This window comes from Notothenia coriiceps, unplaced genomic scaffold (genome assembly GCF_000735185.1).
Source record: "Notothenia coriiceps isolate Sejong01 unplaced genomic scaffold, NC01 NC01_scaffold00032318, whole genome shotgun sequence".
NCBI lineage: Eukaryota > Metazoa > Chordata > Actinopteri > Perciformes > Nototheniidae > Notothenia > Notothenia coriiceps.
This window is the reverse complement of record NW_011365019.1, coordinates 3,549-17,895: the sequence shown is the minus strand read 5'-3', so window position 1 is coordinate 17,895 and position 14,347 is coordinate 3,549. Positions and strand designations below refer to the sequence as shown.

The 14,347-nt window shown below is 41.0% G+C and overlaps 2 protein-coding genes across 4 annotated transcripts in view; both read right to left on the bottom strand.

Moving 5' to 3' along the window:
• LOC104960735 (extracellular calcium-sensing receptor-like) overlaps positions 1 to 3,885 on the bottom strand; it is a 6,429-nt gene extending 2,544 nt beyond the window's left edge. Inside the window, exons 1-10 of the mRNA XM_010788892.1 lie at positions 3,779 to 3,885; positions 3,187 to 3,422; positions 3,012 to 3,094; positions 2,408 to 2,587; positions 2,086 to 2,274; positions 1,724 to 1,966; positions 1,418 to 1,642; positions 1,087 to 1,296; positions 957 to 974; positions 151 to 235 (exon numbers count right to left, since the gene is read on the bottom strand). Coding sequence (XP_010787194.1) covers positions 151 to 235; positions 957 to 974; positions 1,087 to 1,296; positions 1,418 to 1,642; positions 1,724 to 1,966; positions 2,086 to 2,274; positions 2,408 to 2,587; positions 3,012 to 3,094; positions 3,187 to 3,422; positions 3,779 to 3,870 — 1,561 coding nt within the window. The 5' untranslated portion in view covers positions 3,871 to 3,885. The remainder of the gene's footprint in view (positions 1 to 150; positions 236 to 956; positions 975 to 1,086; positions 1,297 to 1,417; positions 1,643 to 1,723; positions 1,967 to 2,085; positions 2,275 to 2,407; positions 2,588 to 3,011; positions 3,095 to 3,186; positions 3,423 to 3,778) is intronic.
• Positions 3,886 to 4,977: 1,092 nt separating this feature from the next.
• On the bottom strand, positions 4,978 to 12,677 carry LOC104960732 (1-phosphatidylinositol 4,5-bisphosphate phosphodiesterase eta-1-like). 3 transcript variants are annotated; one of them, XM_010788891.1, is made up of 9 exons: positions 12,575 to 12,677; positions 11,967 to 12,091; positions 11,708 to 11,792; positions 11,036 to 11,182; positions 10,597 to 10,676; positions 10,419 to 10,478; positions 9,604 to 9,994; positions 9,169 to 9,196; positions 8,695 to 8,775 (listed from the first exon to the last, which is right to left on the bottom strand). In XM_010788891.1, the coding sequence occupies exons 1-8, from the start codon at positions 12,651 to 12,653 to the stop codon at positions 9,186 to 9,188; spliced, it is 978 nt and encodes a 325-aa protein (XP_010787193.1). In that variant the 5' UTR covers positions 12,654 to 12,677; the 3' UTR covers positions 8,695 to 8,775; positions 9,169 to 9,185. The 3 variants fall into 3 exon arrangements, with proteins under 3 accessions (XP_010787191.1, XP_010787192.1, XP_010787193.1); XM_010788889.1 differs by lacking the exon at positions 9,169 to 9,196 and having other exon boundaries at positions 4,978 to 8,775; XM_010788890.1 differs by lacking the exons at positions 9,169 to 9,196; positions 10,419 to 10,478 and having other exon boundaries at positions 4,978 to 8,775.
• Positions 12,678 to 14,347: the final 1,670 nt, after the last annotated feature.

The following is a 14,347-nucleotide window of genomic DNA, read 5'->3' as shown; positions in this document are numbered from 1 at the left end:
TGCGACCCTGGAAATCCAACGTCACGCGAGCGTACAGGGGGGCTCGAGCGGAAGCCAAGTAGCACGATTATAATCAAATGAAAAAAACAAAGAGTGTACTTTTTTTAAAGTTAGAAAGCTATCTTTGTAGAAATACAAAAATATTCGCACCTGTATGGAGGAATAGGCAGACCTCCTCCTCCTGGTTGGCTGGACCAAACCACTTCATACCAAGGAATCCAGCACCAGGCCCGAGCTGAAGCGGAAAACAGCAAAGAACTACGAGGGTTTTGACCAGCAGCAGGAGACACAAATACAAAAGCGGATCCCGAAATGCTGCCTGCTGGAACCGACAAGTCCAACAGTGGACGACCAATGAACACCAGAGGAGCAGCAGGAAGCAGAGCTTCAGTGACAGGAGAAGCAGGCAAAGCTCAGCACTGAAATTCGTTGGCTCGCACCTTGAGGTGAATCAGATTACAGACAAAGAGGTGGTGATTTATACATAATGTTTTTATCACACAAAAAGTGTGAAAAGAATTTCAAATGAATACAACAATCTTTGGTTATTATTCTGGTCTTACCCACTGGGTTCTGACGGTAATAAAGAAAAAGAACAAACACGGCTGGTCACCGCTGCACAGACAACAGCTGCGTAGTCCAGAGTAATTCCTAAGGTTGTCATTAAAGGAAAGGAAAGTCCCAGCTGTCGAGGGATGCAAGGCAGTTTGTTCTACATTGACAAAACCTCAGATGGACAGCAACGCTCACACGCGAAGAAGGGAACCGGGGGAGGAAAAAGGAAAGAGGTGGAAGGAAAGTTAAAACACAAAAGGGAAATTAAAGTTTGTTTTTGTGGTTATTCCCTCACTCAGTTTCATTGCTTATCTCGCCTTAGCACATTGGATACAGTCAAAGCAGCAGAGAGGTTTCCTTTCCTGTTTGCCTTTTCTGGTGGCCCTGGTGGAAGCTCTCACTGCACACTGACACAGGCCCTAAAAAACAAGCACAAAATTTTTTCAATGCCGTCTTGTAAATCAACGCTGCATTCATGGTTCGATAGCAAATAATGTAGTAGCCATGAGATAAACTTGATTGATCAACTACCGTGATTCGTCGAACTGAGTTCCACTCAATGTGACTCATAAGGTTGATGTCAAACCCGTCAACACGACCAATCAAAACAAGTTTGAGTGACCCCTCAGGGGTGTTCTGCCAGTTAACAAGGTCGTACTTTGCTGGGATGTCAGCACCTTCGAAATAAAAGATTTCCCCTTGTGGTGTGGTGACGTTTACTTTGTTCAAACTCTGCAACAGCTGAAAGTATAAAATGCTTATGACACTGTTGACATTTAAATGATTAATTAAAACATGTATTGATTCACTTTGTTTTCAAGAGCTATGACAGATATTAGGAGTTGGGTATAATTGTGTTTACCTCAAAGGGTTTGATCTGTTTTGAAGAAGAGCAGCTGGAGTTCCTTCCAGATGAGCTGTCTCTGTTGGGGCAGGACAGAAGGCTGTGGAGGGCGTGGGCTGCAGCATAAACAGCAAGATAAACATTATATGCCACCCTTAGCTGAGAGGTGTCAGTGAAGTGATTCTGCACTTCCTCCAGGGACTCTCTGCCGCTGCACGGTGGAAGTGAAGCTTTCATAAGGGACTTGTTAGAAAGAGATGAAGTAGAAACATTTAACCGATTGTTCAATTTCTTCAGTGGAGACAAATATGAAGACAGAGGCACTGCCTGTGATTGTGTAGCTCCTGGACTGCATCCAAACTCCATTTCCCAGAATTCTCGTAAGAAATCATCATCAGGGTGACGAGTTGGGTTCAAACTCCTGAGATAGTTTTCAAATCCGGGTATTTTTGAACTTCGAATCGCCACACCAAGAACACCACTGGCCACTTTAGAGATGGCAAGATCTTTGAGAATTTCATCACTTGTGCTCCAAGCCTCACTGGCGAGAAACTGTCTGTCTGTCACCTACAGTAAAAGCAAACTGAAATAAATTTAAATCCAATGACATTTTTTTTTAAACAAACAATATATTTGTTTAGTGATGAACACATAGGGATATATACAAATCCATGCCAGTTGCTCACATGTATCTTTGCTAGTTCCAGAAATACTTTCTTTACATCTGTATACCAGCAAAAGATCAGAATGACCTTCGCAGTCGAAGCTTGGATTTTGAGGGCTGCACGTCTGGCGTCGATTAAAATAGTTTCTCTGCCAACAGTCTCTATGAACTCCAAACAAACCCCTTTCCCCTGAGTCTCTTTCTGAAATGTCTAAAGGTCAAAACAAGAAAAATGCATAGATGTTTTGTAATCTGTATTATACACTGTATGTAAGAAAACAGTGGGAGTGTTTTTATCAGGCAATTTATAGTGCAATATGCAGTAATAACAAAAATATACACACCTGTATCGCCAAATTACCATAATCATTGTTTATAACCACGGCTCCTATCCAAGTCCAGCGGAAGCGAATGGCCAGTTGAGCCATGGCCCTGGCTTGGTATAAATCACTGGGGATTGTTCTGAAGACGTTGGGAAACTTGTATCTGTCACTAAGACAGGGGCAGCTTGCCAAGTAGCTGATCTGAGAGAAACAAGTAGGAACATATTATTTTATTTCACACTGCTTTTCACAACAACACAGACTATAACAACTCTTGTTGTTAAATGCCAACTATGTGCAATATGTGCAATATATATATATATATGCCGTTAAAACTGTGCAATATATACCTGGCTCCTCAGAACTGTTACAGGGTGTGTATTTTTGTAAAATGTGTAACTTTTTTACTTTTTGTATGCATGCTTGGGTAACATTAAGCTGTCTTTGGCTCTTTTCTGCTGTAACAATGTGCATTTCCCCTCTGTGGGACTAATAAAGGTATTCTGATTCTGATTCTGATTTAATTTCAATTAAAATGTTTTTAAAATAGCATCTCCCTCTTGATGTGCATACAAAAGTGAATCAGAGGTTCATCACTCCAGGTTAATCAACTCACAAGTGGCACAGAGAGAGGCCCCAGGATCCGGGAAAGAATTAGGGTTGTTGTTGACGACGCAGCACCAATAAGCAAAGGAACAGACTGACCACCTGATAGCATTTCACAAATAAATACATTAGGTTGACAAGACAATGTTTTTAAAATATAAAAAAAATACTTAGTAAATTATATCAAGTCATACCTGCTTTCTCTCCAGGTTGATCATAAGCTGCAGAACTATTTGAGGCTGTTGAGTTGCAGCTGTGTGCGTCTCCTCCGATCAGTGACAGAGCGGATTGCAGAGCCCAGAGAGAATTGAAACAGCTATCCAGTAAACGGTAGCCAAGCTTTACTCCTGGTAGCAGGGTGCTGTTACGATTGATTTCCTCCAAGGCAAACACCATAGCATATGCATTTTTTAAAGACATTAAATCTAAACTGAGAGCATAGGAAAAGAAAGGAATAGTGAATCATGTAAACAAAATTTTAAAAAACTGTGAATGGACATGGTCAGAATTGTAAAAGCTGTTAATGTCCAAAAATGTAATATACCAACATTATGTTTTTCAATCAAAAATATCCAATTATTTTACAATAATAAAAAAATGCTTATCTCAGATACATGCACATTTAAAATGTTTTATCAATAATTGGATAAAACATGTTTCATTATTCTATAACTTTTCTTCAAACAAAAAAGTTAAACAAATTATTTATAAAGTTGTAATGTTGGCAGACAATTAAAAAAATGCAGACAATGTGCAGAAAAACAACCACCATACATTCAGTATTACCCAGTGCAAGGTTTGTAATGAGGCAGCTTGGTAAATCCTTGCTCTACAGCTGATGGTGTGTAATATAGATTAAAAAGTCCACCAATAACCATATCTCCATCCTGGAAATTGCTCTTGCTGCTCGTTGCTGCCCACTGGGTGCACTGTACTGCCTGGCCGACCTCCAGCCCTGTCTGTCGGCCCCCTACACTGATAAGCAGCAGATAGAAGGCTGAGGATGGCCACCGAGTGAGAAGCCATGGGAACCAAGACATCGATGCAGCTGTTCTGAACATTTAACACATACAGGTAATTGTTATCTGAATGTGGGAAAATGCATCAATACATTAAGTCTGTGCAAATCCAACACACATCAAAGCCACTTAATCAACCCTGACTATAGATTGAATACAAATTAAAAATAAACGATACCTCATGGACAACAGTTCCTGATACAAAAGAAAGATCCCATTAAATATGCATGTCCAAATGTAACATCATAGCCTCATGCCAGTAACCTGCGAAAAGAGGACACTATAAACAGAAACCTGTTTCGTTTGGTAAAAGGCTCCAATAACAAGGTTACTATATTAAATGAATGGTATCTTGACTAAAACACAACCACACCCCCATTTAGCTCAAGTAAGGTGTTGATGTGAGTGTTTATAACAGGTGTAAAGCTTTTTGCAGGGAAGTAAAACTGATGACACAATCCACAATTATTCATCTCTAGAGTGATAGTGGAAAATGCAAGTGATTAGCGTGCAAGTTGTGGGTGTTGTAGGTGTGTACAGTGTTTTTCCTATAGACAGCACCGTAGGATGTATTTTTGAATGACCTCAGGTAACTGGGATAATGTACCTTAAGTGAAATGTTTCGGGAGGCTGCTTATCCTTTTTCTTAATGAGCTGAAAAGTGAGCATGAAAGAATAAACCAACTCTAAGGATATTTTTCTTTTAGATTTCTCAGGAATATTACACTGGCAGACCCAGTACAGGGAATTGTTTACCCAGAGCAACAGGTGTGCCTTTTGTCAGCCCTATTACACAGTAATTTCATGAGCAATTACATCCCATTATGTGCCAAGGTGGCATATGGGGAAGGAGGCTGTTTGTGACTTCCAGTTCCAACCAATACATTTTGAGCTTGAGCTAATTATCATTTGTATGTTCCGTGTATAGCTTTTTCAGATAAACAGGAAAAAAACATGGAATTTGTTGAAATCAAGTATTTCAATGTTTTATTGCATTGGTAAGAAAAAGCTCACAGTCCTCCGATGAGCAAAATGACAGAGAAAATAATGATTTAACACTGAAACAATAAAAAAGACTCACCTCAGTTACTGTAGTCAATGTATTTTCATTTCTTCAAGTTCTAATAAAATTAAACAACTGTTACCAACAAGAGCTTAATTTTGTAGTCTGTATCAAAGCAATTATAAAATAAAATAACAACTTTCAACTTCAAATGTTTAATAGTTTGCAATCCTTTTTCTTTTTCAAATGTTGGAAAGCATAGAAAACACCAAGTCCAAGCATGGAAGTTTATGTACTGTATTGCAACTAATACAAACACGCCTATGTCCTCTGTTTATCCAACTCTTTTTCTGTGCAAATGTTTGGCGATGCAACATCTATTGTATACATTTGTGCATAGTCATGCTTGACATGTTCACAGGTAACATGCACAAACATAAATGTACAGTTAGTTTGTTCTCAACTAAAACCCATCTCAGATTAAAAACAATGACAGAAATGTTAACACATAACACAATTAAAGGAATACCACTAAAAAGAGAAGGAAGACTTACATTTTATCTTTGAAAGGAGGAACCCCATCTATTAAAAGTAGCTGTTGGATTATACTACACATTCACATAATACATACGACATTCCCTCTCTTTTTTTTGCTTCATAGTCAATTTACACATTTTTGACAGTACATCACAGGGACTAAGAGAACAAATATGTGTACAATCAGTCTAGGAAGCCATTTGGAAGGAAATTAAAGTCCCCAAGTACACAAACATCAAGCAGAATATAGACAATAGTCTGCCAGACAAGAAAGACCATTCACTATTGAATAGTGGACATTTCATACAGGAAATTCATGCTGTCAGATCCAACCCTGGAATACATGTGAGGTCTCGCGGACATTGTACAGACCGTATCTTTCTCTAGAAAAAGCCCAGGTTAAGATTTATTTGACGGTTATAATAAAAACCTACTGGTCTGTGAACATTGGAACAAACAACAGTGTGTATTCATTTCCTAGATCTTCTGGCTTTTGGTATTGAACATTATCAAGAATCATTGCTTGATTGTTAAACTTATTTAAGGTTATGGTCAGAGTTACAGTCGAAGCAGAAAGTACACCTCCGGCTCTGACGCAGAGTAGTTGGCATCACCAGGTGGAAGAGAGTCATCTGTATAGTACCGATCTCCATAATGATCCCTGTTTCCATAACGTAATGATGTACAGGCTCCTTCAGGAAGTCCCCTGTCCTCCAACTGACCAAGGTAGCCTGCTATGTAAGAACCAGTGGAGTGTCTGTTAGCTGGTGGATTATGTGAGGCTGGTTTATTCCTCAATACCACTCCACCGATGCTGGAGGTACTATTGATCATCCCACCTGCTCTTGGCTTTAGAGCCTCTTGCTGTCTTTCGCGAGCCCGACTATTGATGTGACGCACTCGGCTTTGGCTCCGTGAAGATAGACGCCGGGTAAGGGGTGGGGGTGAATCATCTACATCCGTAGGAACAACAGGAGCTACACTGGTTGCCTGTGGCTGCGACAGTGGGGGTTTTGCTGCCTGACACAACTGAGGAGGTTGGGGTCTATCTCTGTCACAGTCATCCACTTCTAAACTGACCAGTTTACGCAGCTGTTCTGTGAGTGGATCGCAAGACTGTGATTGGAAAGTTACTTCCCCCATGGCGCCCACCCTCTTTTGCTTTCTCATATTTGGAGTGACAAAACTGCGGCTAATGATGTGGTATTTGCTCTGGAAGTTGCATGATATGTCTTCAGAGGTCAGGTCTCCCAGGGACTTGGACTTACATGGGCTAGGAGCTTTGGGGTCTATTGTACCAGACTGGGGCCGAGTTGGTACATGGCCTAAATTTAAATGCAGAGAATGTCTGGAATCAGGCTGTGACTGATTCTTTGTAGTAGCAAGTAAAACCTTATGGCTCGATGAATGAGTTGGTGTGTATGATTGTGGTAGACTTTGGCAGTGTGGCTGGGTGTTTTGAGAAGACACTGATGAGGGCGTAATGCAGTCATAGTCCAGATGGCTGTACACTGGATCGCAGTCTGATGAAGGAAGATATAGGCCTCTGTCTCTACTGATGTTTGTAGACAGGGCGGATTGGCCAGGGAGACATTCAGAAGTATGCCTTACTTGCTCCATCTCCGTCTGTTTATACCCTAGCCAATCTTGATGAGGCCGGTTTGGTATCTGGCTGCCACTATAGCTCATCTGTTGATTGGAGGAACTGCTGAAGTCTCTGCTGTTGTTAAAGGCATCCGAATTGTTTTGAGAAACTGGGAAGATGTTGTGACGCAGCGGACTAGGATTGGAGGCTCTACAGTTGATGGGTCTGTGAAGCTGGGAGTTGTTCTGGTGATGATAGGAAGGTTGATTCATTGGGGAAGGACACTGTGAAAATGCATGTGAGGGGTACTGCTGTTGAGGATAGCGGTGTGACGAAGGCTGCCTTTGTTGGTAATAGTTTGGAGTGGACTCGTGGTTTTCATAAATAGCCTGTCTTTTGGTTGGACTTATGAGTCCCTCCCGTTGGCTGCCATTTCTTGTCATAATGTCCAATGGATCCTCATCGACATTTGTCTCCACTTCTGCAAGAGCATTCCCAGCTGAATCATGGTGGAACTGGAATTGGTTGTTGTTTACTGAGGAGCCTATGTACCTTTTAGAAGTACCCTGCTCTTTCTCTGGTACTAATGCTAGTGCTGGGGGATCATACACTTCCTCGTATACACTTTCCTCTGCCTCCTCCATTTTTTCACAGCCAGCTCTTTTTCTGTTCATATCCTCCCAGCTCACATTGTGCCCTTTCCTTGAACCCTGGAACACCTTCGCTGGAGAGGAACCCAAGCTGTTTGAGGACGTGCTTTCCCCAGCGTCTGCCTGGACATGGACCGTCTGTTTGTGAAGGTTGTACACCGATACAGGCAACAGCACTTCCTCATCCAGAATGGTGTATACATCCTCTAGCTCTGCAGTTTCTGGGCTGGACAGGACAGCCTGGGAAATCTTACGTGGTGAATGGATTTCATGATTTGTTTTTTGAGCAACTTTTTGGGGACTTGTTAGGTGTTTCCTGTAAGTATATGCAGTACTTGTATTCAGAGGAGACCTTACATCTCGTAGATCTTTAGGAGTGGTAGGCCTGACATTTGATTGGCGGAAAGGGGTATGATCATGAGATGATGTGTGTGAATCATTCTGTTCAACAGTTCTTTCAAATTGACCAATCAGAGCAGAAATAGAGCCACATGTGTCTTGCTCATTGTCCAAGGACACAGCATCAATGAGTCTGGAGATGGTGCTGTCATGCAAAGAGATGGGACTCTTCAGATTGCAGTCTCCACTGATAGGGGAAAGAGGGTGCAAAGAGGAGGGGTTCGAGGAAGAGGATGCTGAGATTGAAGGGGCAGATGTGCCTGTTGTGCTATTTGATGATGTTTCTGGTTTATCTGATTTCATCGGGCTGTTCCAGGAAGGTGAGACACAACACTTTCTCTCTTGTCTTGTTGAGATGTTATTCGGTTTATTGACTCCACTGTCTTTAGACTGGTAATTGGCATAATCCTCTTCCTTACTCACTTCTCTTCCACCAATAACCAGATAAGAAGCCTCCTCTGATTGATCACATTCTTTTTTTCTATTGATATACGTCATAGAAGGGGAAGAGATGTTTGTTTGAAAAGAGAATGACGATTCGAGGAATGGGTCCAAAGAGGAAGACCTTGGCCTGTTGAAGGGGCAACCTCCTGTGAACACAGATAATTGAACAACACAATTAGTATAAATAGGCTGATATCATTTTAAGAAGAACACCAAGCCAACCAACGATTACATGAAGACAATTAACAGTCCAGCCAATACAAGGCAATAGCAATACACAGACAAATGGATCACCAAGTACGACTGTGAAGGGGAAGCTGGAAAATGAGGCTGTGGAGTTTTTGGAAAATAGGAGAAATCCATGTTTGTGGACATCAGATTAGGAAAGAGATGGTCTCAAGGGATTGGTTTGGTCAAATGGGATCAAATGACACAGCAATATACTTCTCAGACCACTTTTGGACAAAATACACTGGGAGGACGCAATACTGGTATGTTTTGGACGATGCAACCTTCAGACAATAGGTATTTTAGATTACCTGGAGGATTATCCTAGTCAGTTCTCTACTATAAAGAAAAGCACAACAAATGAAGATGGGACAGAAAAGGCATGTTAAGGTATTGTGGAGAGAAGGCTGTTGTATGTCAGTTCACATGGTTACTGTACATGCATTTTACATAATTGTAGCAGGATAAGAAAAAAAGAAAGAAAGAAAAAACATTTTACATTGGTCAATCTGCAATATAAGTAATGCTAAATGCTGCTTCAAGACACGTAAACTACATGCATTCAATCACAAAAAAGAGAAAAAATACCACAGCATAATTGTTACCAAGGCAAATAAAGACATGACATAGTTGTTGTTGTTGTTGTTATTGGTTTGTGTTAGTTAATGAAACACACATTTTACTAAATCCCTATCATAATAGAATTCTTAATTCTTTGACTGAGATGATGAAAGGAAAATACCCACCGATGCCTGAGTCTGAGCCAATATCATGCAGTTCCTTGTCTGGGGAGCAGATGGATAACTGCCCTTGCATAAGCCTTTCTAAGGGCATGGAGATAGGTCTGTGGGTGAGGGGGACTCGTGGCTGGCTGAAACGCTTCTCCACAACTCCTTCCTTCCCTGACATGCCCTCTGCTCTTGCTTCTGCTCCCATGCCATTCTTTTGGTCTGAAATTGAAGCCACTGACTCTGATAGCCCCATCTTTGTCTTCTTTCGTCCCTTTGCTGGGGCACTTGCTGTGCGTCGCAGGAGGTGATCACTGATGGAGCGTTTCCGAAGGCCACCTGAGTTTGTATCCACGGAAGACTTGGACGAGCGGTTAAACAAACCTCGGATACCTCGCAGCTGATGACCCTGAGAGCAAGAGGAACAGACCAGAAAAATAAATGAGAAGCGGAAAATACATAAAGATAAAAGTGTTTATCAACCAAGATGCATTTTGAACATAGACTGAACACAACTTGAATGTTAATGTTCACAGCAAATATTAACCATTGCATGCTTTTAAATGTATTGCCTATAGATGGCACCCTTACTCCTCAAGTTACAACAACAAACAATATGAAGGAAGCTGTTGAGGATTATGCATGCATCATAATGAGACACCCAAAAATGATTTCATTAATACATAAAAATGACCTTATCAGAAATCTGTATGGATCAGATAATCAATGTCACACACAAGTCATTGGAGATACAGCAGGACACAAACTGCAGTTGTGCATCATGCATTGCTGTTTCATGCAGCACCAAACAGAGCCTGAGAGCATCAGGATACCTTGTTAGATCCTAGAAAGTGCATTATGGTAAAGCTGGGGTTCAGGACTAGAGGGCTCCACTAAAAAGACAAAGGATTGAGCTTAAGTGGAAGGATGTGTATTCTTTTCCAGTTGAACTCAGTTGAGAAAAAGGTTTAACGGGGGGATGCTGCAATGAACAGGCTGTACAGCACTTACCTTTCCATAGACATCGTGCACTGACACATGCACAAAGATGGAAGCCTCGGTCAGCCCCTCCAAGTAAACATGTCTGTAACCTGTTGTTAGAGATGAAGGGAGAAACCATGTGAGTAAGAGGGAGTCAAAGAAAGATGTCAGCTGTTAACAGACTGGTGAGTGTAGAAGGAGAGGGCATCAGGAGTTCAGGGATATCTCTGATGGATGTAAATAACTAGAATAACTCACCAAGCCACAGGTATTTTACTATAAATATCATGGTTCACTAAACACAGGAAAATGTGGCACATAACCATAGCAATGACCATGGAAAATCATTTGTTTATGTTTTAGGGAGTCAAAGCTATAAGAAGTGTAATTCCCAGTAAATACTGTGCACCACTAAAGTTATCCACATACAAAAAGTGAAAACTGAAACACTGAAGATTTCTGCACATACCAGGCATCAGGCTGCTGAATGCAACGGTCCGTTGTCCAATAAAGTCCCGTCCAATTGGGTCATGGTCCCATACAAGGAAACGCACCAAAACCACCTCAGCCATGTGAAGGGTGAAGGACAGAGTCTCCTCCCATACTGGATTAAAACCTGAGGAAAAAACACACATAGCATATTATAATCGGGAGGTGTTTCATCAGTATATAATTACAGCATGTATTATAATAAACAGAAAAAGAGGAAAGATGGAAAGATGAGGTTTGTGTTTTTCATGGATCAATGTGCTTTGCACATTAATCTCATAATTGAGCTCCCAGGGCTCAATAACCTTTCCAAGAGGAGGCTTCTCCCTTTCCTCTGCCGGGTGCCCTCATCTGTGTTAGGGGTGATCCCTTGGTTCTGCTTCCTGTGGCCATGGTTTCATTTCTCTTCTGTAATCTTTTTTTAAAAAAATTTTTAAATGATGGCACTAATTATTAGAAATTTGCCAAGATACGATGATTAGATTTCACCTACTGTTAAGATGTGAACATAATATTGACATTAAGAGGATATGGCATACTTAAACGTTCTTATAATATAATTTAAAGCTGCCTTAAGACTTTTTAAGAGAACATTTTGCTGTGATTGAATTACTGGTGTTATGTTGTTCATGTTAATCTGTGTGTGTCTTACCGTTGTCATCAACAACTCGTGTTTGTTCCTTGCAGCAATCAATTGGCAGGCCGATGATCTCTACTTCGACGAATGGATCAATAATCTGGTGGGGGAGAGATGGCAAGAAATACATTCAAATATTTTTATTTTATAATGCTGGAAAGATTTCTGATTAGAGCAAGTTGAACATTTCTCAGTAGTCAAGCATTGTAGTGCTTGAGTGCATGTGTGTGAAAAAGATAGATGGAGAGTTATTGTGTGACTGGTGTGTTTATACCTCTCCACGGTCACCCAGCATGGAGTCTGGTGGTTTGGGCAACTGCTGTCCACTAATGATCTTGAGGATGAGTTGCTTCTTGGGGTAGGCTGGGAGCGGGTCATCACTGAATGGGTTGAAGGAGCCTGGAGGGAATGAAAGACCGCAGAGCGAGATTGATTTATGCCATCAGTCAATCCTTAAATCCAATCCTCTCTCATTGATCTCTTTGTTCTGGTTATATGCAATACGTATATACAAAATGAAGGGTGAAACAGAGGTAAACACACATTTATGTAAATTATTAGATTATATTTACATGTGAGGCTATAGTCTGTATAGTATACATAATAGTTTGCACACTTCATGGACAGTAGTAAATGCATGCTTTCAGCAAGCATTGCATTGTAAGAATTGTGCAGCAAGCTGGGGCTTTGTTCCTAGTTGGATCTCTAAAATCAAACAGTATAAAAGTACTAAAATGAAGATGAGATCATTAGGTAAGATCTTCTAATTGTGTACCAATATAAGTCTTGAGTCTTCTTGTGTAAAATATCACATGTTGTAGGTTCATTGATTTGCATGTATCGGTGCTTGTTTGTGTGCTTATGATTTATTTGCCGCAGTACCTTTACACATGGGAGGAGGTTTCAGGACGTAGCCAATTCCTCCATTAACCATGAACTTGGCTCTGTTGAGCTGCATCATCCTGCCCTCTGTCTGGTAGTTAAGAGCAACTGAAATACAAAGACAAATATTTATTTAGATACAAAATGTCGTTAAACCTCAGCCTGCACATGGCATAATTTGTTCAATTTCCAGTGGTGAGCCGTCAGGGCCCTCTAGGGCCTAAGGTATTCTAAAAAATAATATTTGAAAACTTAAAAAAAAACATTTCTTTTTAAATATTTCGTTTTTAAATATTTGTTTTGTTATATTTTTCATTAGTTTTACCAAAATAACTTGATTTAATTGTATTCAAAATAACATTTCCAAGGAAATAAATCCTTTGAATCTGCCTGTTCAGTTTCTGTTGGAATGTGAAGGGTTAAATGAAAGAAGATCCTTGAGCCGTCTCGGCGAGTTACTGTGAAGACAGGAGCTGATGAAGCTATGAATTTACAGAGGGCCAGCTACAGTAACTCAATGAGAGGAATGGCAAATGACAGTACAATTGACCAATCTTCCCTCTAAATGGGTGGGCTTTATTTTCGCGGACTTTATGAAAAAAGCAATGGGATTTCTCCATAGGATTTTGGAAAATAGCTCGAAATAAGGTCTGTGGAAAAGTAACCTGTTAGATAAATGCAAGTTTTGTTACGGATTTTTGTCACGGATAATATCCACATGTCTACCCTACTTTTATAATTGTCTAATCATAAATCTAATCGATAGATTTATGATCGATAGTTCTATTTCGTCCCTACTGACCGCCAGAGGCGGTGCTTTAGCACCGGATATGTCCAGTGGGGCCCCAAGCGACATTGTGAGATGAGGCCCCCCTCCCCCAACCGACAGGAGTTTATTATTATTATTAGCAACACAGTTACTTTTTTATACAGTGAGGTAAATGGTAAATGTTCAGTATGCGTTTACAGGTGAATACGTCTGCATTTCCTGCCAAATACTAGCCTCAAAAAGATTAAAATATAATTAATGCAAATAAACTACTTCTACTAATAATAATAATCATAATCAATTCAATAATATAAATACTATATTATTTTATTATAATATAGTTGTAATATAGTCAAGACAAAACATACTTATTACATGCTAAAGATTACGTGAGTGCGCAGAGAACTGCGCTCAGAACTGCGCTGAAAACTGCGCACAAGCCAAGCTCATAAGCCGAGGCCCCCTGTGCGAGGCCCCCTGCGCAATGTGAGGCCCCATGCAGCCTGCATGATCGGCCTGCAGGGAGGGACGGGCATTGCAGCTCGAGTACCAATAACAACAAAGTCACCTGTGACCCACGTGACACCGGCTATATCAGCCGGTGTCGTCAGAGGATCTGTTCCTTTTCATCTTCTCGCTACACAAGAGTACCGTGGCTACATTTTTGTAGCCTACAGCGTTCGTTCGGTTGGAACATTTGTTCAAGGATTCTCTGCAAACAGCTGGCTGCGTGCAGCTTCGCGACTCATCCAGTCGGGGCCGCGGGCTTACCNGAAGTTGTCAGGGAGTTTACGAGTAAAAAAGGCCAAGAGGAGGCAGGTGCAAGCCAGCAGACCAATGTAGCCCAAAACCAGAGAGAAGCCCACCACTGAGGACACTCAGTGGTGGGCTTCTCTCTGGTTTTGGGCTACATTGGTCTGCTGGCTTGCACCTGCCTCCTCTTGGCCTTTTTTACTCGTAAACTCCCTGACAACTTCAATGAAGCCAAACTGATCACCTTCAGC

Excerpts from the sequence above, each read along its gene's own strand:
- LOC104960732 (XM_010788889.1), bottom strand. The coding sequence starts at position 12,653 with ATGATGCAGCTCAACAGAGCCAAGTTCATGGTTAATGGAGGAATTGGC. Across the intron at positions 10,677-11,035 it reads ATTCAGCAGCCTGATGCCTG|GTTACAGACATGTTTACTTG; the intron begins GTATGTGCAGAA and ends CTCTAACAACAG. Across the intron at positions 8,776-9,603 it reads TGGCTCAGACTCAGGCATCG|GAGGTTGCCCCTTCAACAGG; the intron begins GTGGGTATTTTC and ends CTGTGTTCACAG.